Source organism: Phyllopteryx taeniolatus, chromosome 5 (genome assembly GCF_024500385.1).
Source record: "Phyllopteryx taeniolatus isolate TA_2022b chromosome 5, UOR_Ptae_1.2, whole genome shotgun sequence".
Classification (NCBI taxonomy): Eukaryota; Metazoa; Chordata; class Actinopteri; order Syngnathiformes; family Syngnathidae; genus Phyllopteryx; species Phyllopteryx taeniolatus.
In genome coordinates this window covers 31,906,802-31,928,220 of record NC_084506.1, presented here as the reverse complement: position 1 = coordinate 31,928,220, position 21,419 = coordinate 31,906,802, and the positions used below count along the sequence as shown (strand labels likewise).

Genomic DNA, 21,419 nt, shown 5'->3' with positions numbered 1-21,419 from the left:
GTAAGCCTTTATTTGTTTCTTTTTACATAAGCGGGGATAAACCACCAATAAGGGTTTTCGGGGTTGGTTCCCCCCAATAAAGAAGAAGGAAAAAAAAAAAAAAAAAAAGTAAAATAAATTGAAAATAAATAAAGGGTTTTTTTTTTTATTTTTTTAAATCCACGAATAGGTGAATCCGCGAGTGCCGAACCGCGAGTATGCGAGGGTCCACTTTACAAGTAATCTATTTTAGGAGTCTGGTCATGGACTGAATTAAACTGTCAAGGTACCATTGTTTCTCATTCTTAAAGTTCTCTTGCATATCTAGTTCCTGGTGGTTCTGATGGGCCAAGCGGAGTTCTGATCTGCTCTGAAAACTACATCACATATAAGAATTTTGGAGACCAGCCTGACATTCGCTGTCCTATCCCACGTCGCAGGGTGAGTCATATCATCCATCCATCTATCCACTGTAGATGGATGAAATTTCATGTTTTTGTTTTTTTTTGTTAACAAATTTATCATGTGAACTGAGTCAAAGGTATTGAACTACAGTATAATGTGGCGAAGACTGGTGACGTCAATTGGTTGCAGGCTTGATGCAGTTAATTCAAGTAAGGGTAATGCAACCAAATATTAAATGCTATTTAAAGGTAATTCAAAAGCAGGCCTATGGGGGGCACAAGCCAGTGCAAACTGTAGACCGGTCTCAAGCCTGGATAAATGCAGAGGGTTGCGTCAGGAAGGGCATCCGGTTTAAAACTTTGCCAAACAAATATGAGCGTTCATCTAAAGAATTCCATACCATATCGGCCGTGGCCCGGGTTAGCAACGTCTGCCCCCGGCGCCGTTAACCTGCAGGGCGCCTGTGGAAATTCAGCTACTGTGGGTCAAAGACTGAGAGGTGGAAAGAGGGTTCTCAGGCAGAAAGAGAAGCGGAAAGCACAGAGCCTAGAACTGAATGTGGGGACTTTGAATGTTGGGACTATGACAGGGTAAGCTCGAGAGTTGGTTGACATGATGATTAGGAGAAAGGTTGATATATTGTGTGTCCAGGAGAGCTGGTGGAAAGGCAGTAAGGCTAGAAGTTTACGGGGAGGGTTTAAATTATTTTACCACGGTGTAGATGGGAAGAGAAATGGAAAGCAAGAGTTAGCTAAAAATGTCTTGGAGGTGAATAGAGTATCAGATCGAGTTATGAGGCTGAAACTTGAAATTGAGGGCGTTATGTATAATGCGATAAGCGGCTGTGCCCCACAGGTAGGATGTGACCTAGAGGTGAAAGAAAAATTCTGGAAGGACCTATATGAAGTAGTTCTGAGCATCCCAGAAAGAGAGAGAGAGAGAGTCATGATTGGTGCAGATCGTAATGGACATGTTGGTGAAGGTAACAGTGGTGGTGATGAAGTAATGGGTAAGTGCGGCATCCAGGAAAGGAGCTTGGGGGTGGTGGTAGACTTTGGAAAAAGGATGGAAAAGGCTGGAATGAACACTTTTTCCAGAAGAGGCAGGAACATAGTGACCTACAAGAGCGGAGTTAGAAGCTCGCAGGTGGATTAAATCTTGTGCAGACGATGTAATCTGAAGGTTACTGACTGTAAGGCTGTGGTAGGGGAGAGTGTGGCTAGACAGCATAGGATGGTGGTATTTAGGATGACTCTGGTGATCAGAGAGACAGGCAGGAGAGTACTTGGTGTATCTTCTGGCCTAAAAGGGGATAAGGATACTTGGTAGTGGAACCTCAAAGTACAGGCTATCATACAAGGAAAGAGGGAAGATAAGAAGTGGGACACTGAGAGGAACGAGGAGAGGAGAATACATTGACATTATAAGACATAAGATTGTCTGGCGTTAGATGTACTTGGTCGGGAAGGGGCAGAATCAAGACAAAAACACTCCAATTGTCTTTGTGTGTACCCGGCTTAATAATACCGATTGCAGGGTTTATGCACGGTCTACCCCATCTCTTCCCCCCCAAAAAATAAACATGCATATGAGTAATCTTTCTTTTTCTTTTTGCTAGAATGACCTGGACGACCCAGAACGTGGTATGATATTTGTTTGCTCAGCAACTCACAAGACCAAGTCCATGTTCTTCTTCCTAGCTCAGACCGAGCAGGGAGACATCTTTAAGGTTACTTTGGAAACTGATGAAGAAATGGTGAGCAAAGTGCATGGATTCATTGTGTGATATACAGTAAATAGAAGGCCTCATAATGATACAAACTGTTTTTGTGTAAACGCCATGGTAACAAAATTGCATTAGAACAAATCAAACGATGCCCCTCTACCAAAATCCGAATTTACAATTAGGGGTGTCCCGATCTGACCTTTGAGCTCTGAAATCTACGACTTTACCACTCTTATACAAGCAGTCCATTCCATGCTCCCTTCCAGTACTTCTATCAAGCAGCACCCAAACGGCATGCAGAGCCCATGTGATCACACCAACAGGTTGCTAAGGTGTTAATATAGTAGCAAGAAGAGTGACTTCATCTCTTCGTTTTTGTTCAGAAAAATTGCTAGCCCAAACCTAACACAATGAATGAAAAACACCATTGACGAGCAAACGAAAATTAGCAATGAACTCGCAGCATTTATATCTCTCAAAATTATTGCTGCACAGTTAATAGAATAGTAATTGTGATTGTTTTTAACATTTAAAATACGGGCACTGCTGCATAAGAAATGTGCTTCATTTGTAGCAGTGTCCGCAACAGAGTCAGCCTGCCACTAGGGGGCCAACGTATGGTTAACGGTTGGCACCACGGTCCGTGGCCAACTTCAAAATAAAAGCTCAAAATGGCATTGATGTTCAATGTAGTAATATATGAAGCTTTTACTTTGAAGGTGGCCCTCTGCATGAGAGGCGGCTTGTCATGGTAAGACACTATTAACAATCATCGTAGCGGCTGCCTTGACTTCACCGTTTCGACTGGTCTGAGTAAATGGAGTGGGAAATCACAACTGTCGAGTTCTTTGCAGTTTGTGACCATGTACGACTGACCAATGTTCAAGCAGAACACCGGAGACGTACCCACCCTTGACAATTCACTATATTGACGGGGATTTTCAAATGAAGTCGGTGCTTACAATCTGTTATTGCGTTTTATGCATTAACTGTATTTGCTTCCATTAAGTTGCAGTTTGTGATTGTACTTTGTAAATGCATATTCAGTTAGCCCTTGGTAAAGTGGAAATTTTTTGGGTACATTTTATTTTTTTATCATCATCTCATTTATTCTTATTTAAAGATTCATTTTGCATTGAAAACAGTTACATATTGTTTGGTGAAAACTGCAATTAAAATAAATGTTTTTCCCTAACGAGGAATAATTGTGATTAATAATCACGATTACAATATTGATCAGAATAATCGTGATTATTATTTTGGCCATAATCGTGCAGCCCCACTCAAAATAATGAATATTAGTGCACAAATGCTGTACAAAACACATACAAAAGGTCCATATAAATATACAGTCAGGCATATATTCTTCAAACTCTGAAAAACAAGTTATATTAAAAATATTTGATCGTGACTTCTACTTCTTTTGTTAATGCAAGTGTGTATCTCATTTTCACCGCACTGCCTCGCAGAGGCCAAGACGTGCACAGCAGGAACAGCGAGTAAAACTGTACCCCAGATACATTTCCACCCAACATGTGGAGAAACGAAATGCTGTTTCCACCATATACTGACAGTAAAAAATAACTAAAGTGAACTGGAATTGGTATTTTGCACTTTAAAAGTATAATTTGTATTTATTTATTGAATTTATTTTTCATGCTTTTCTAATTAGTTTTTTATTTAATATATTCAAATGTAGAATGATAATGTTAAAGCAGTGGTGATGTTTCAATTTCAATATATTTTTATTGGTTTTACTGAAGTTATTTTTTAGGATTTTCTAATATAAATGTTTATTTTATTCAATTGCAGTACATGCCAATGTTTAAAGTTACTTTATCAGGGCTCTACACTAACATTTGCACTGGTAGCACCAGTGTGACCAACGTTTTCAGTTGCTAGCACCGGTGCCACCAACGTTTTCAGTTGGTGCCACCAACGTTTTTTGAGGAGGTATAACATGACCATATTTTTTATTGACAGTGACTCGAGATATATTTACAAAATATGTTACCGTGAACAGGTTGTTTGTTCGTAATAAGCAGTACCAGACAAAACAGGTCAATTCAATTTAATAAAACAAAAAAACAAAGGCTTTATTTTTATTTGATCATTTGTTCGACTCAGCGCGGCCAGTTTTTATAGTGAGGGCTCCTAACCCTCTTCCCCTGGGAAAACCACTTAATTTTGAGCATTACCACGACCATATGATTGACATAGATTTAAAAGTGATTGTACAAGTGTATCTCCAAGTAGCGTTTATGATTATTCACACTATTTTGCAAATTGACTAGCAAAACAAACCAATTTACCCATTTAAAATCATAGTCCCAAACAGGGTATGGATTAATCATTACTACTGCAATTATTGCACATTATTTTAATGATAATTTGTTTTCCTATACAAGGAAGGATTCTGGGCTTTTTAACTTTGCACATACAGTATCTTTCATGTCTTTTCTATAAACAGGGTTTAGACAGACACAGATTTTTTAGCTTTGCTACCCTAATTATGAAGGTATTAAAACCTTTGCACATGACTGTGTTTGTAATAATGAGTATAAATTAAGGTGGCAGTCTTTGCAGTTAGCTGTATGTAACAGCTGTGTGTAAAAAGTAAAGTTGTAGGACTTTACAAGGTAGGTGTGGGCTATCTGGCTTGCTCACTGGTAGTCCAGATGAGTTGAAGGCTCACAATTGTCATTTCAAAAATTAATAAGTAGCGGCCCTGCGTCAATATAGGTACGTGGTGGCCACTGGCCAGGCACAAGCGCGTACCATCCTTTCTGTGGCACGCATTCTTGGTCCGCATGTACGCGACGGTGCTTTTTCGTATTGCGTCTTCTATCTGGAAGAAGCAGTCAATTGTGTCGCAGCAGGCAGCTAATCATATTGCAGCGGGTCGCTTTTAGCTCCAATGGAACTCGTAATGATTGACACGGCGTCAAAGCGCTCGCTCTCGTTCTCTCGATCTCTGTCTCGCGCACACGAGGAGGAGATTGCAGTGGAAAAAATTCAACAGTTAAAACATGCACTCGCGCAAATGCGACGGAATTTCTAATCTCACTAGCTGACAAAAAGGTTGCATATGCGACCAACTTGGTCGCAGTCTCGAGCCCTGTTTATGTAACCCATTGGTTAATAATAAATGGCTCAGTTTTTCGCATACCTGCTGTTGCTGATTATTATCTGTTTGCATAATATAACTTCATCAAGCGTTTTCTAACATTTCATACTGCAAAATAACTAAAGTATGGATGATTGTTGCTGATATCGGTGTCTGCTAAAATTCAAGGCTGCAATATCGATATCTGATCGGAAGTGGAAAAACTTGGATCGGGACATCCCTATTTACAATTTATGTGGTTGAAATTATGTAATAGAAAAATATGTTGTGATATATCCTGAATGTTAATTGTTTAGGTCACAGAAATCAGACTGAAGTATTTTGACACAATCCCAGTGGCAACAGCCATGTGCGTGTTGAAGACTGGCTTCCTGTTTGTGGCTTCAGAATTTGGAAATCAGTAGGTGTCTTCAGCTCATTTGAAGTTTATTTGAAAGGATGTCGCTATTATTTTTAATACAATACACTCATCACACCCTCTTAGCTGTGAGCCATGTTTATTTTGTGCATTTTTGTTTTTCCTCCTCACCATGATGACTAATGTTGTACTTCACCTTCTAGTTACCTTTACCAGATTGCTCACTTGGGCGACGACGACGAAGAGCCTGAGTTCTCCTCTGCAATGCCTCTGGAAGAAGGGGACACGTTCTTCTTCCAGCCCCGCCCCCTCAAAAATCTGGTGCTGGTTGATGAACAGGAGAACCTGTCACCCATCATGTTCTGTCAGGTGGGTGTTCATTTTAAATTAGGTGTCTTCCGTTTTTGGTATGGCTAACACTAGCAATACAGTTTTGCCTTGAGATAAGCGTTAAATTTCTTCTGTGACCATGCTCTCTTATCTAAAAGCACTCGTATCTCAAACCACATTACCCTATTAAAATTAATGGAAATGCAACTAATCAATTCCTGGTTTAACACCCTGCGCGGCTGACGTCACATACCGTAATTTCTCGTATATAATGTGCACCCGTGTATAATACGCACCCGCAAAGTTGACCTCAGAATTCTAGAAAACACTTCTACCTACAGTGGGTACGGAAAGTATTCAGACCCCCTTAAATTTTTCACTATGTTACATTGCAACTATTTGCTAAAATAATATTTCATTTTTTTCCTCAATGTACACACAGCACCTCATATTGACAGAAAAAAATCGAATTTTTGAAATGTTTGCAGATTTATTACAAATGAAAAACTGAAAGGCACCATTTTATTAGGTAGCAGTATTAGCCTTACCAAAAATAATTCACAGGTTATATAGATAAGAAGTCAAATAAAACATTTCCTGCACATACAATTTTCAGTTCGCACGCAGTCTTGCATGGCCGCGGAAGGCTCTGTTGTGCTTTTTCTCATGCATCATAAACATCATTGGCTCCGTGCATCACACATTACAGGTACATTTATTTTTTGCTTTGAAATAGCCCTCAGTCCGGTGCCAAAAAAAGTGAAAATTGATAGCCATAGTGTTGTTAGTAGGCCAAAATGTATTACTGTTGGGGAAAAAGGAAATAACTAAACTCGAGAGTAGTGTTTGTGATCATGCTTTGCAGTTTGGTATGGGGAAATCTACCATCTAAACGACACATTTTTTAATTAAGAACTGCAGTAGTTGATTTTTGGAACAATGAACTGAACTTTAAACTAGTTCGCAAAGAACACTGATCCTGTATTATTTCACATTGCAAAATATATCACAGGTTTAAAAAAAAAAGTGACATTTTGTCTTTTCTGGGTGAGTAATACTTACCCAGAAAAGCCACATTTTATATCTTCTTTGGCAACATCGTACAGTTTTTCACAGCGAAAATCCATCTTTTCGTTTTGTCTGCTACTCGGTGAACCCCTTCCCTGATAAGCTCATACGGCTGCTGACCCCTAAGAATTACTGACATTTCTGTGTCACTACTTGCCCTAAAACTCTACTTAACAGCTCAAATTTAACATTATTCGTCAGAAGAGCAGTTTTGAGCAGTAGAATACATCATGTACTTTAGTCGTCAATAATTTTTTTTAATCAATTTATTTATGGTTTTTAGGTGTTTGAAGTTCTCATCACGTTTTTATTTTTCTCACCAAGATGGTGGCCACTTGTCACATGGCTACTCACACAATGGATTAAATTTGTAAATCAAGGTTCCCCTCTATTTCCTTACTTATTTCTTTTTTTTTTTGTATTTTTTTTTGATAGATTGCTGATTTGGCCAATGAAGACACACCACAACTTTATGTGGCCTGTGGACGAGGACCCAAATCTACATTAAGGGTTCTTAGACACGGACTGGAGGTAAGCACACGTCAATTATCTTTTAATAGTTTTTCTTCATCACATCTCCTCATAAAACAAAAGATTAAGACTTCAAACTGATCCAAACATGGTTTTCACTGCAGCACATTTATTTTTTTCTATAAATGGTAAGTAACTGTGGATACACTTTAATATTGTTGGTTCAATATTTTAAAATGCTTTTCTTTTTTTACTAGCACTGATGTTAATACAAATGGTGACCGAATGAATACCTAATAAGCTGAAGTAGTCGTAAAGTTTTTTATTTTTTATTTTTTTTATTGCAGTATCGAGTAGGGATGTCCCAATCACTTTTATTTTTTATTTATTTATTTTTTTTGCACCAGAGTCTTTGATTTCAATTATCTGCTGATACCGATCCGATACATATACAGTGGGGCAAAAAAGTATTTAGTCAGCCACCAATTGTGCAAGTTCTCCCACTTAAAACGATGAGAGAGGCCTGTAATTTTCATCATTGGTATACTGTACCTCACCTATGAGAGAGAAAATGAGAAAAAAAAAAATCTGAAAGAGACATTGATTTGAAGAATTTATAAGCAAATGATGGTGGAAAATAAGTATTTGATCAATAACAAAAGTTCATCTCAATACTTTACCCCTTGTTGGCAATGACAGACGTCGAACATTTTCTGTAAGTCTTAACAAGGTTTTCACACACTGTTGCAGGTATTTTGGCCCATTCCTCCATGCAGCTCTCCTCTAGAGCAGTGATGTTTTGGGGCTGTCGCTGGGCAACACAGACTTTCAACTCCCTCCAAAAAATTTCTGAGGTTGAGATATGGAGACTGGCTAGGCCACTCCAGGACCTTTAAATGCTTCTTACAAAGCCACTCCTTCGTTGCCCAGTCGGTGTGTTTGGGATCATTGTCATGCTGAAAGACCGAGCCACATTTCATCTTCAATGCCCTTGCTGATGGAAGGAGGCTTTCACTTAAAATCTCACGATACATGGCCCCATTCATTCTTTTCTTTCCGAGAATCAGTCATCCTGGTCCCTTTGCAGAAAAACAGCCCCAAAGCATGATGCACCCCCATGCTTCACAGTAGGTACGGTGTTCTTTGGATGCAACTCCGCACGACAATTTAAGTTTTTACCAAAAAGTTCTATTTTGGTTTCATCTGATCATATGACATTCTCCCAATCCTCTTCTGGATCATCCAAATGCTCTCTATCAAACTTCAGACGGGCCTGGACATGTACTGGCTTAAAGGTCAGATGACAAAGATGTTATGGGGTCAGTTAAAATTCATATTTGCATTGTTTGTATGTTATGTAATACATGCATGTAACTTCCAGCAAGTTTTCAACCATAGTTTAGCTAAAAATTAGGTTTTTATGACGCATATTGAGTCCTCCCAGAACATACCTGAGGGTATGTTGGAGTCCTTCAGGTGTTTTTTTTAGCAAACTCCATGCGGGCTTTCATGTGTCTTGCACTGAGGAGTGGCTTCCGTCTGGTGACTCTGCCATAAAGCACCGACTGGTGGAGGGCTGCCGTGATGGTTGACCTTCTAGAACTTTCTCCCATCTCCTGACTGCATCTCTGGAGCTCAGCCACAGTGATCTTTGGGTTCTTCTTTACCTCTCTCACCAAGGCTCTTCTCCCCCGATTGCTCAGTTTGGCCAGACGGCCAGCTATTGGAAGGGTTCTGGTCGTCCCAAACGTCTTCCATTAAAGGATTAGGGAGGATCAAGGATGATCAGAAGAAATGGACAGCATCAGCGTTAAATATGAGTGTCACAGCAAAGAGTCTGAATACTTATGGCTGTGTGAGATTTGTTTTTCTTTTATAATAAATCTTCAAAAATTTCAACAATTCGTTTTTTTTTCTTTCTTTCTGCTGTGTGTACATTAGGAAAAAAATGAACAATGATTTTAGCAAATGGCTGCATAATAACAAAGAGTGAAAAATTTAAGGGGGTCTGAATACTTTCCGTACCCACTGTATTGGTTAGTTGCTCTGGAAGTCCAACCATCACATGTAAGTGCCTCTCTTTCTGCCAACTTAAGACTCCAAGTTTTGTCTTAACTAGAAGTACAGCTTTCGGATGAGAACTTCCATTCTTTTAAGATGGATCAGAAAGTTGAATTGACAGGGACACGATGATGGAGCCAACTTCACTGTTGTGACTTACGACATGTTTTCACGTTGGTATTGCGTATCACAGTTCGTGTCTTTTGTCCATTTCCTACAGAGGAATCCAAAATGAGCCCAAACGTCAGATTTAAAAGTAGGTCACTTGCGTCACAATGCACCTGCTGCAGCTTGCTTTAATCGGCAGTTTGTTGTTGCTTGGTCGAATGCAGCTTCCGTCCACGCAATGCCAATCACATGCGAAGCACCCCCCACTGCCCAGGAGGTGAATCGATTCACAGGAATTGATTCTTCATTGTTGGGGGAAGAATTGCAATGCATTTTTAAATCAATAATTTTACCTACCCCTTCTTTCCGACAGGTATCTGAGATGGCTGTGTCTGAGCTTCCTGGTAACCCCAATGCTGTGTGGACAGTACGCAGACATATTGACGGTAAGAACATTATTCTTTAATTTATCTGCAATGTTGACAGGATGTTCCCTAGCGAGACTGGTGGATGGGCTCACGGTTTTGTGGTGTGTCTGTAAAGTAACATGGCTTTCTTTTCTTTTTTTCAGTTTTTCTTCATTGCCTGAGTGAATGTGAATAGGCCTTATTTTAGCACTGTGAAAATTATGATTTTATGGTAACAAAGTGCAGAGCAGCAGCACACAAGAATACAAATAAAAACGTTAAAACACGATTACTCTATGTATTTGCAACTGCTGGCAATGGACTATGTGCACCAGGTTCTTGACGAATTTCGCATCTTACAAATGATAGCAAAATTAGTTTTAGACCAGTGGGAAAATTAAGGGACAGAAAAACTTGAGCGCTTCAACTGACGGAAAAATTTGTAAATACAAGATGGTCATTTAAGTTCCATTAAACTGTGGGTGGCTCAAATTAATATTGTCGTGTGCCACTTTGTACCAGATCGATTCGCTATCATAGTGAAATTAGCTTCCGTTATTTTCCTTAAGACTGCTCACAGTGGAAACAAAATTAGGAGGAGGGTGTTTGTTGTTACCCGGCACACAAAGGTATGTAGCAGACATTTCAGTAAAGAATCAATTTAATTTTACTGTTAAGGGTAGAGTTTCAGTAGCAAATGCCATACTATCATTGTTTGGCAGGAATGTCTTGCCCTTTAGCCCCCCCCCACACAGCACCCCATATTGACAGAAAAAAATCGAATTTTTGAAATGTTTGCAGATTTATTAAAAATGAAAAACTGAAAGGCACCATTTTATTAGGTAGCAGTATTAGCCTTACCAAAAATAATTCACAGGTTATATAGATAAGAATTCAAATAAAACATTTCCTGCACATACAATTTTCAGTTTCCACGCAGTCTTGCATGGCCGCGGAAGGCTCGGTTGTGCTTTTTCTCATGCATCATAAACATCATTGGCTCCGTGCATCACACATTACAGGTACATTTATTTTTTGCTTTGAAATAGCCCTCAGTCCGGTGCAAAAGAAAGTGAAAATTGATAGTGATAGTGTTGTTAGTAGGCCAAAATGTATTACTGTTGGGGAAAAAGGAAATAACTAAACTCGAGAGTAGTGTTTGTGATCTTGCTTTGCAGTTTGGTATGGGGAAATCTACCATCTAAACGACAATTTTTTTAATTAAGAACTACAGTAGTTGATTTTTGGAACATTGAACTGAACTTTAAACTAGTTCGCAAAGAACACTAATCCTGTATTATTTCACATTGCAAAATATATCACAGGTTTAAAAAAAAAGTGAATTAGCCTTTTAAAAACGTCAAAATATGGATGCACAAAATGTTTTCTTTTTTTAATTTACTGATACCCAATACTTTTTTTATGGTTTATATCAAGGGCCTTCAACAATTTCCAGGCCGAGGCTCCCCCAAACTGATAGAAAGCAGGAGTTTGGTCCTCCTCTTATGTATATTGTATGTAACTGTATTTTATATCAAACTGGTCGCATAATAGAATGCATTTTTATTAATGTAATATATAAATGTGAAATAGTATTGTACTAACATCATATTTATCGTAGTGTCGTAAAAAGTATGGCCCCCTTCTCAAATTCTTATTTTTGCGTAGTTTACCCACTTTGTTTAAGATCATCAAACAAATGTAAATATAAGACAAATATAACCCAAGTGAACTTAAAATGCTATTTTTAAATGATGATTTCTTTTATTATATATATTAAAAAAAAACGTTCATATTTACCCGGCCGTGTGGAAAAAGTAATGGCCCCCTAAACCTAATAACTGCTTGGGCCATCCTCAGCTGCAACAACTGAAATCAAGTGTTTTTCTATGACTGGCAATTAGTCTTTTACATCTCTGTGGAGATTTTTTGGGCCTACTCCTTGCAGAATTGTTTGAATTCAGCAAAAGGCAATCCAGGGCACACATAGACAAAGAACCATTCACACTCAAATTTACAACTGCGGACAATTTTGAGTCCTTAATCAGCCTACCAAATGTTTTTTTTTAAACTTTTTTTCTTTTTTGTCCTGTTCAGCTGTTCGGTCAAGCAGAATGGAGGATCTGTTTCCCTTTTATGGCGAAACAGTTGTACTGTGTCACAGTGGAGTTTTTTTTTTTTTTTTCCATCTCAATGATTATCAGAAGAAATGGACACCATCCGAGTTAAATGAGTGTCACAGCAAAGGGTCTGAATACTTATGGCTGTCATATTTCAGTTTTCTTTTTTAATCTGCAAAAATTTCAGCAATTGTTTTTATTTTCTGTCAATATGGGGTGCGTGTACATTAATGAGGAAAACAATTTAACTTAAATGATTTTAACAAATGGCTGCAATATAACAAAGTGAAAAATTTAAGGGGGTCTGAATACTTTCTGTACCCACTGTATATCAAGCATCAAATATTGTGTAAAATGTAACAATTTATCGAGCCCAGAAAAAACTCCTGTGTCCCATTGTATGGAGTGATAACCCGTCCCACTCTGCCTCTGATTGGCTAGCACCACGGTTTTATACTTTTGATACTGTGTGTGTGTGGAAGCTCTTCACCAACACACACACACACACACATACGGAGGGTGGGTCTTAAACCATGAGTCTATGTACGCTGAATGAATATTCTTCATGCGTCCCTGCTAATTTTTGTGCGTGTCAGACACGGGACACACTTCAAACGAGATCCTTGTATCATAAACTTTTTTGGAACTGATCGTTTACGTTATCATTTTGCACAGATGAAAATATACACACAGAGTATTCATTAGTTGAAGTTAAGTGATGCAGCAGTGTGTTTGTTCAACAGTTTAATTTCTATTGGTTAGCAGCATCTCTTTACATTTAGCATGTTTCTTCAGTATTTGCCTTTTGTAATCACACAAAAAGAATGCTTTTTTTTAAATATCTTTTTTTTAAAGTCAATGCTTCTTTTGATTTTTAGATGAATTTGATGCCTACATCATCGTGTCTTTCGTCAACGCTACGCTGGTTCTGTCCATTGGGGAGACTGTAGAGGAGGTGACTGATTCTGGATTCCTGGGAACAACGCCCACCCTCTCCTGCTCGCTGCTGGGTGAAGATGCCCTAGTTCAGGTGTGTAATATTTTCCTTTAAAATTGTCTCTGAACTGTGCAAGCACAATGACATTTTTTCTGGTCTTTGTCTCTCTGTGTAGGTGTACCCAGACGGGATCCGGCATATTAGAGCGGACAAGCGTGTGAATGAGTGGAAGACTCCTGGGAAGAAGACCATTGTCCGTTGTGCTGTGAATCAGCGGCAAGTGGTTATCGCTCTCACAGGTGGTGAGCTGGTCTACTTCGAGATGGACCCGGTAAGCGCAAATATTTATTCTTCCAATATATAATATTCAGTGAATCTTGGCTATTTGTGGAGGGTAGGGACCAAGACTCACCATGAAGAGCAAAAATGAGCAAGTAGTCGACACCCCTCATAATTGTACAGTGTGCAGTATATTCGAATCCAAAAGCTAGTATATTTTTAGCCTTGTCACGTGTCTTTTGATGTAGTACTGTAAATATCTGACCACCAATAAAGTTATTTTAAAAAATACATGTCAGCGGTGTGGGACAGATAACACGTAATGCCGCATCAGACTACAAGACAAATTTGGTCTTTCACGATTGCACTGTCAGACTACTGGAATAAAATCTTGTATTCCGTTACTGCCGCATTCCGTATTTTACGAGCACTGGGCTTCATCTTGTCAACTCGAACGCGACCGGATATACTCGTTACCATGGCGACAACAACAATAATGGATCGCGCCGTGTGTTTATAAGAACAGAATGGGGGGAAACGTGTGTTTGTGGTCACCGGTGCTCCGGAGACGACGTTCGTTTAAGGCTTGCTTGAGGTATGTTCACATACTTTTAATATGATACCGCTCGCAAGCAGGCAACATGACGTTATGTAGCCTATGAAGCTCGTGTTAGCACTAACGGTTATACGTAAACATGCCGGCGTGATGTCGAATCGTGCTCTATGTGTGTGAAGTAATTTAATTACAATAACGTAATTTAATTACAGTAAATTACACCCATTATTTCTGTCATGTTGTAATGTTGGTTTGACCTGCCTGATTAGAATACATGATCTGACTAGCGCTGTGAGTTCCAACCTTTATGGAGCCAAGGAACACATTTTACAATTGAAAAATCTCACGGCACACCAACAAACAAAAATGACACAAAAAGTGGATACATTAATTACTCTATGTACTTCCTGCCATCTAATAGAAGACCATTCATTTGTTCTGTCATTATGACTCACTAGCATAAATAGATGAACAAAGAAACATTATTTATTGTAAATATTTTTTGGAGCAATTAATTACACAAGTATATACCGTAAATAAAGTCATTTAAATAGACACATTGCTCATCTTGTGATCGGATCGGTAATCGGGTTTTTTTTAAACTCGCTGATCAGCCCCAAAAATCCGGCTCGTGTAAAGCCAAAATGTTTTTCTGGATTATGGGGTCGCCAGTGGTCCTGTGTCCCCCTAGAATAGATCCACCCTCTACTGAGCAGCAGCAGAATCATATCTCCACATTTAGAACAATATCAAGAGCATTCTTTACTAAGCTGACCTTGATGTCACATCTAACAACACTATTGTTTTACATCAATACTTAATTACATTCATAATGTGTAATGTGCCTGTGGATGAAAAAGCAAGGCTTGTGACCAAAATTTATGCAAACGTACGTACACGCTGGGTACATTAATGGAGCCAGCAAGTCTCCTTTCAAATATCCATACTCTCTTTTATTCTCACCAACACCCTCTCCCTCTCTTTAGCAACCCGCTTCTTCCTTAACTATTAATCTATCTTTTGATGGTTTAAGAAATGTGATCAAGTACAATATACTCAATACACCGCATAAAATGCCTTTTCAAGCTTGTTGTTCAGGGCGTCCACTTGTGAAATTGCTTAATTTGCGTGGGTGCGTCGACAACTCTTACACGATTTGACCATGTCGCGCAATGTGCGGCAGGCTTAAAGCAGTTTTTGTTTCATGCTCGACTGAGGAGGTGCGGGCATTTTTGTTCATATTGGCAGATGATGAAATACAGCGAGCGATGGAAAGTGGTCGCACTTTCCATCTCGAGCGTGTCACCTTCTTCTTGATCCCGCCCCAATCCCACCCACTTTTGATTGGTGCCTGCTGTAATGGAAAAGCAACAGAGGTAAAGCCAGGCCGGGGCAGAGCGGGACCAGGCCGTTTTGGAACTTAGTGTTTTAATGGAAAAGCGCCTTGTGTGATTGGTTGAAAACAAGGAAATGAGCGATAAGAACAAATTCTATTCTCCTGCCTTGCCAACCATTCCATCCATCCATCCATCCATCCATTTTTATCTGCTTATCCAAGGTTGGGTCACGGGGGCAGCAATTTAAACAGGGAAGCCACTTCGTCCAGCTCTTCTGGGTTGATCCCGAGGTGTTGGCCGATGGTCCGGTGGGGGTCTTGAACCTAGGTCCCCCACGGTGGCAGGCGATGTCTTTAACCACCTCGGTGACCTCAACCTCAGAGATAGAAGAACCCACCACAGAGTCCCCAGACTCAGCTTCCTCATAGGAAGGCGTGTCGGTGGGCTTCGTAGTATTCGGCCCACCCACTCACAACGTGCTGAGTTGAGGTCAGCAGTGCACCATCCCCACTGTACACAGTGTAGACGGTACACTGCATTGCCAACCATTGTAGAAAGTAAATACTGTATCGCGATAGACACGTGATGGATATCAATAGAATATACGTTAGATAAAATGTACAATCGAAAAAAATCTGGAAATAAACCAAACTGCAAGCATTTTGCTGGAGGCTACAACAGAAGCTTTGAGGCTCACCTCATTTCTCTTTTTACCGGATCACTGTTGATGTATATCGATGAGGAAGAAGCTAGGCCATTTCTCACTGTATTTGTCATGCTGCTATGCTGTAATGTATTATGATACGTACTGCTTTTATGCACTGTCATGATTTTATATTGTGTAATTGTTGTGCTCGGTTGTTTTGTTTTGGTCTACCAGCCCAGGGACAACAGACGCAAATTAGCATTTAGCAAACTCTGATCCAATTTCTTTTTAATCGTGCATTGTCCCTGTAAAAATAAACGTTTCAAAATAAAACAAAAAATCCTAATAGCCCCAGTTAGAATGTGATTGATTAATTCTAAACACAGCCACATCCCCTGTCATAATTGTGCACACTAGTGCAACCACATTATATCCATTGTTTATTTTCAATACCCCTCATTAAAATGTTTTCCCCCCAATTGAGTTGTACAGGTTATTGGGTATTAATGGTGTAAAATGTTTTGAAATGCTTTCTTTTTCATTTTTTTATTATTGAAAATAATACACAAACCATGGCATTTGTAAATGGGCGTGTAGCTTTTTTTTTTTTTGTTGTTGTCTTGATTTCCAAAACTGGTAGAGACAACTCAAAAGAAACATTTGAAACCCATGTATTTTTCTTCCACTTACAATCATGTCAGTTTGAAAGACCCACAAAATACATTTACATTTGTGTTTTTAGTTCAAGGGCTTTTGCAAGCTACTGTAAATGTTAAAAGTCCGACCTGTAACATTTGAACAAAACTCTGCTAATCATGGCAACTGCTTCTTGTTTACTGCTTGTTTCTTGAAATCTTTGTTTTTTTCCACCCCCATCTCTCCAGTCAGGCCAGCTAAATGAATATACCGAGCGCAAGGAGATGTCCGCTGATGTAGTCTGCATGAGTTTGGCCAATGTTCCTCCCGGTGAACAGCGCTCTCGGTTCCTGGCTGTGGGACTTGTTGACAACACTGTTCGAATCATATCCCTCGACCCTTCGGTATGAATAAAATTCTTGTTATTTTTCAAATAACAGACCCCTTGTGAGGCTTTCCATCTTGCCGTTAAATCTTACCACCACTCTGGCACGTTATAAAAGATCTCGTTTTAGTTTATAATCGCATTACCTTTATGCATGCAGGCTTATGAGGCTTTTTAACAGATCTATTCGACCTACTGTGCTCAACATGAATGAATACATGCCCTTTGAAAATTTTTAAATCAATGTCTCAGTGACCTCACGAACAAGATTTAAAACAACGTTTTAGGAAGTTCTGTATTAAAGCAGTCATTCTCATTAGCGTAGCATACACTGGACGTCAGCTATCCTGTTTTCCGGATTCGGTCATGTGATGTTTCGCATAAAGCGGATTAAATGGCTTGAGACTGAGAACTGACAACCGAGAAATGCAGTTGAAGCCTCATTTCGCGAAACACTGCTTTAGGCGAAAGCATGGAGCAGCATCAATATAATAACAAAATAATCATAATCAACTGTTCTTGTTAGCATCTACGTTCATAAGCAGCAACACATTGACCTCAGCTGCAAACACGGGACTGATTGTCAGTCTTTTTTAGTTTGTATCTTAAACGAGAGGAGTATACAATCACAATGTCACATTGAAAACACAATATCAATGAATTCAATTGAAAATGATTGTTTGACAGGTTAAAGTGGAATGTATTTATGGTAAAGGATAACATAACTTGGTGATTTCTCAAAATCTGAACTTGAGCAACATGCCTTCTAATTTGGAAAACACCTGCTCAAATTGATATTTGAATCTTTCAGGATTGCTTGCAGCCACTGAGTATGCAGGCTCTCCCAGCCCAGCCAGAAAGTCTTTGTATTGTTGAAATGGGAGGGGTTGAGAAACAGGATGAACTTGGAGAGAAAGGAACCATCGGCTTCCTCTACCTTAACATAGGGCTTCAGGTATGATTCATCTTTCACATCAACAATAGTAAAATTAGTTGCAAGTTATTTTATTTTTTTTTAGACTTTACTCTGATCGGTATCGGCCTAAAATTAGCATTTTATGCTGATCGGCTTTGTCATAATTCGCCGATCCAATCAATGACGTCATTGATCGGCTCCGCAAAAGACATTTACGCCACGTCGCCGTGGTGTACAGTATATTCAAATGCAAAAGAGTTTATTTTTAGCCTTGTCGCGAGTCTTTTGACATAGTACTGTAAATATCTGACCACCAATAAAGTTATTTAAAAAAAAAACTGCAACGGTGTGGGACAGACAACACGTAATGCCGGATCAGACTACAAGACACATTTGTTCTTTAACGATTGCACTATGTCAGAGTACTGCAATAAAATCTGGTATTCCGATACCACCGCATCCTGTTTTTTTACGATCACTGGGCCTGATCTTGTCAACTCAAACGTGACCGGATACACTCGTTACCATGGCAACGACAACAATAATGGATCGCGCCGTGTGTTTATAAGAACAAAATGGGGGAAATGTGTGTTGGTGGTCACCGGTGCTTCGGAGAGAACGTTCGTTTAATGGTTGGTTGAGGTATGTTCACGTACTTTTAATACGATACCGCTCGCAAGCAGGCAGCAAAACGTTATGTAACCTAGCAAGCAAGTGCTAGCATTAACGGTTGTAGGTAAACAGGCCGGCGTTATGTCGAATCATGCTCTAAAGGTTCGGTGTGTGTGAAGTAATTACAATAAAGTAATTTACTGACAGTAAGTTAGCACCCATTATTTCTGTCATGTTGTAATTAATGTTGGTTTGACCTGACTGATTAGAATACATCACCTGACCAAAGCAGTGATTTCCAACCTATATGGAGCGAAGGCACATATTTTACAATTTACAAATATCACGGCACACCAACAAACAAAAATGTCACAAAAAGTGGATAGATTAATTACTGTATGTACTTCCTGCCATCTAATAGAAGACCATTCATTTGTCTGTCACTATGCCTCACTGGCATACAGTGGGCACGCAAAGTTTTCAGACTCATTGTTATATTGCAGCCATTCGCTAAAATCATTTATTTATTTTTTTCCCTCATTAATGTACACACAGCACCCCATGTTGACAGAAAAAAACTAAATTGTTGAAATTTTAGCAGATTTATAATAAGAAAAACTGAAATATCACACAGCCATAAGTATTCAGACCCTTTGCTATGACACACCTACACCTTCATTGGAGTCCAGCTGTGTTTGATTATACTGATTGGACTTGATTAGGAAAGCCACACACCTGTCTATATAAGACCTTACAGCTCACAGGCCATGTCAGAAGAAATGAGAATCATGAGGTCAAAGGAACTGCCTGAAGAGCTCAGAAACAGAATTGTGGCAAGGCACAGATCTGGCCAAGGTTACAAAAAACAATTCTGCTGCACATAAGGTTACTAAAAGCACAGTGGCCTCCATAATCCGTTTGGGACGACCAGAACCCTCCCTCGAGCTGGCCGTCCGGCCAAACTGAGCAATCGGGGGAGAAGAGCCTTGGTGAGAGAGGTAAAGAAGAACCCACAGATTACTGTGGCTGAGCTCAGGAGATGAAGTCGGGAGATGGGAGAAAGTTCTAGAAAGTCAACCATCACTGCAGCCCTCCACCAGTCGGGGCTTTATGGCAGAGTGGCCCGACGGAAGCCTCTCCTCAGTGCAAGACACATGAAAGCCCGCATGGAGTTTGCTAAAAAAAACACCTGAAGGGCTCCAAGATGGTGAGAAATAAGATTATCTGGTCTGATGAGACCCAGAGAGAACTTTTTGGCCTTAATTCTAAGCGGTATGTGTGGAGAAAACCCGCCACTGCTCATCACCTGTCCAATACAGTCCCAACAGTGACGCATGGTGGTGGCAGCATCATGCTGTTGGGGGTGTTTTTCAGTTGCAGGGATAGGACGACGGTTACGATCGAAGGAAAGATGAATGCGGCCACGTACAGGGATATCCTGGACGAAAACCTTCTCCACAGCGCTCAGGACCTCAAACTATGCCAAAGGTTCACAGCTAAAATAACAAAGGAGAGGCTTCAAAACAACTCCGTGACTGTTCTTGAATGGCCCAGCCAGAGCCCTGTCTTAAACCCAATTGAGCATCTCTGGAGAGACCCGAAAATGGCTGTCCAACGTTCACCATCCAACTAGAACTAGAACTAGAGAGGATATGCAAGGAGGAATGGCAGAGGATCCCCAAATCCAGCTGGGAAAAACTTGTTGCATCATTCCCAAAAAGACACATGGCTGTATTAGCTCAAAAGGGTGCTTCTACTAAATACTGAGCAAAAGGTCTGAATACTTATGGCTCTGTGATATTTCAGTTTTTTCTGTCAATATGGGGTGCTGTGTGTACATTGAGGAAAAAAATGAACTTAAATTATTTTTGAAAATGGCTGCAATATAACAGTGAAAAATTTAAGGGGGTCTGAATACTTTCTACATTGCTCCCTCTTGTGATCAGATCGATGATTGGTTATCGTTTTTTTTTTTTTTTAACTCTCTGATAGGTGATCAGCCCCAAAAATCCTGATCGTGTAAAGCCTAATTAAAACAGTGAATAAACCTGCTTCTGTTTATTTATTGGAATAATTTCATAGGCTAGCTCTCAAACTCTTGCTAATGTTGCATATGCCGATGAAAATACGTTTTTTATTACTGCTTTAAAATCAGCAACACCGTACCTTGGCAGTCTAGAATGCTCAGTGAATGGACTGGAGGGTTTCCATCAAGCAGTACAGTTTCTTTGATAACTGGGCTTGGTTCCCATTTTCAAAAAGCTTTTATGCACAAAAGCAGAGAAAATAGAAACGTTCACGGAGGTTTGATATTTAAGTTGTAGAAATGCATATTTCCTTGGAAGCAACCACCATACAAGCTCTCTGGAAATATCAGCTACCAATTTTGTAATCTATTTTAATGCACCAACACAACGATATAAACGGTTGCATTTAAGGTTATGCAATAATCTCAGACGGACTACGTATCGTCTTTTTAAATTGCAGACGTTATTGAACAGTGTCTGTGTGTATTCTCTATTGTAGAATGGTGTACTGCTGAGGACTGTGCTGGATCCAGTCACCGGTGATCTATCCGATACCAGAACCCGCTACCTGGGCTCACGACCTGTCAAACTTTTCAGAGTCAAGATGCAAGGACAGGACGCTGTATGTTTTTTTTTTTTGTTTGTTTGTTTGTTGTTGAGAGAGAAAACTATTTATTACAAAGTATGTATGAATACTATGTCAAACTCTCTCTTATCCTGATCAGGTTCTTGCCATGTCCAGTCGCTCGTGGCTCAGCTACTCATATCAGTCTCGTTTCCATTTGACGCCTCTGTCATATGAGACTCTGGAGTATGCCTCAGGCTTTGCCTCTGAGCAATGCCCAGAAGGCATAGTGGCCATCTCCACCAACACACTTAGGTATAGCTGTTCCTTACATTGCTTCTATTTATGACTACCAGCCAACCA

The 21,419-nt window shown here is 39.7% G+C and overlaps 1 protein-coding gene across 2 annotated transcripts in view; it reads left to right on the top strand.

Moving 5' to 3' along the window:
- Nucleotides 1-21,419, top strand: part of sf3b3 (splicing factor 3b, subunit 3) — a 44,349-nt gene that overhangs the window by 8,040 nt on the left and 14,890 nt on the right. For both annotated transcript variants that reach the window (XM_061774922.1, XM_061774923.1), the window contains exons 7-18: nt 308-420; nt 2,003-2,140; nt 5,534-5,637; nt 5,799-5,964; nt 7,429-7,524; nt 10,007-10,079; nt 13,039-13,190; nt 13,273-13,428; nt 16,800-16,955; nt 17,748-17,891; nt 20,991-21,113; nt 21,217-21,371. In XM_061774922.1, the coding sequence (XP_061630906.1) occupies nt 308-420; nt 2,003-2,140; nt 5,534-5,637; nt 5,799-5,964; nt 7,429-7,524; nt 10,007-10,079; nt 13,039-13,190; nt 13,273-13,428; nt 16,800-16,955; nt 17,748-17,891; nt 20,991-21,113; nt 21,217-21,371 (1,576 nt within the window). The remainder of the gene's footprint in view (nt 1-307; nt 421-2,002; nt 2,141-5,533; nt 5,638-5,798; nt 5,965-7,428; nt 7,525-10,006; nt 10,080-13,038; nt 13,191-13,272; nt 13,429-16,799; nt 16,956-17,747; nt 17,892-20,990; nt 21,114-21,216; nt 21,372-21,419) is intronic.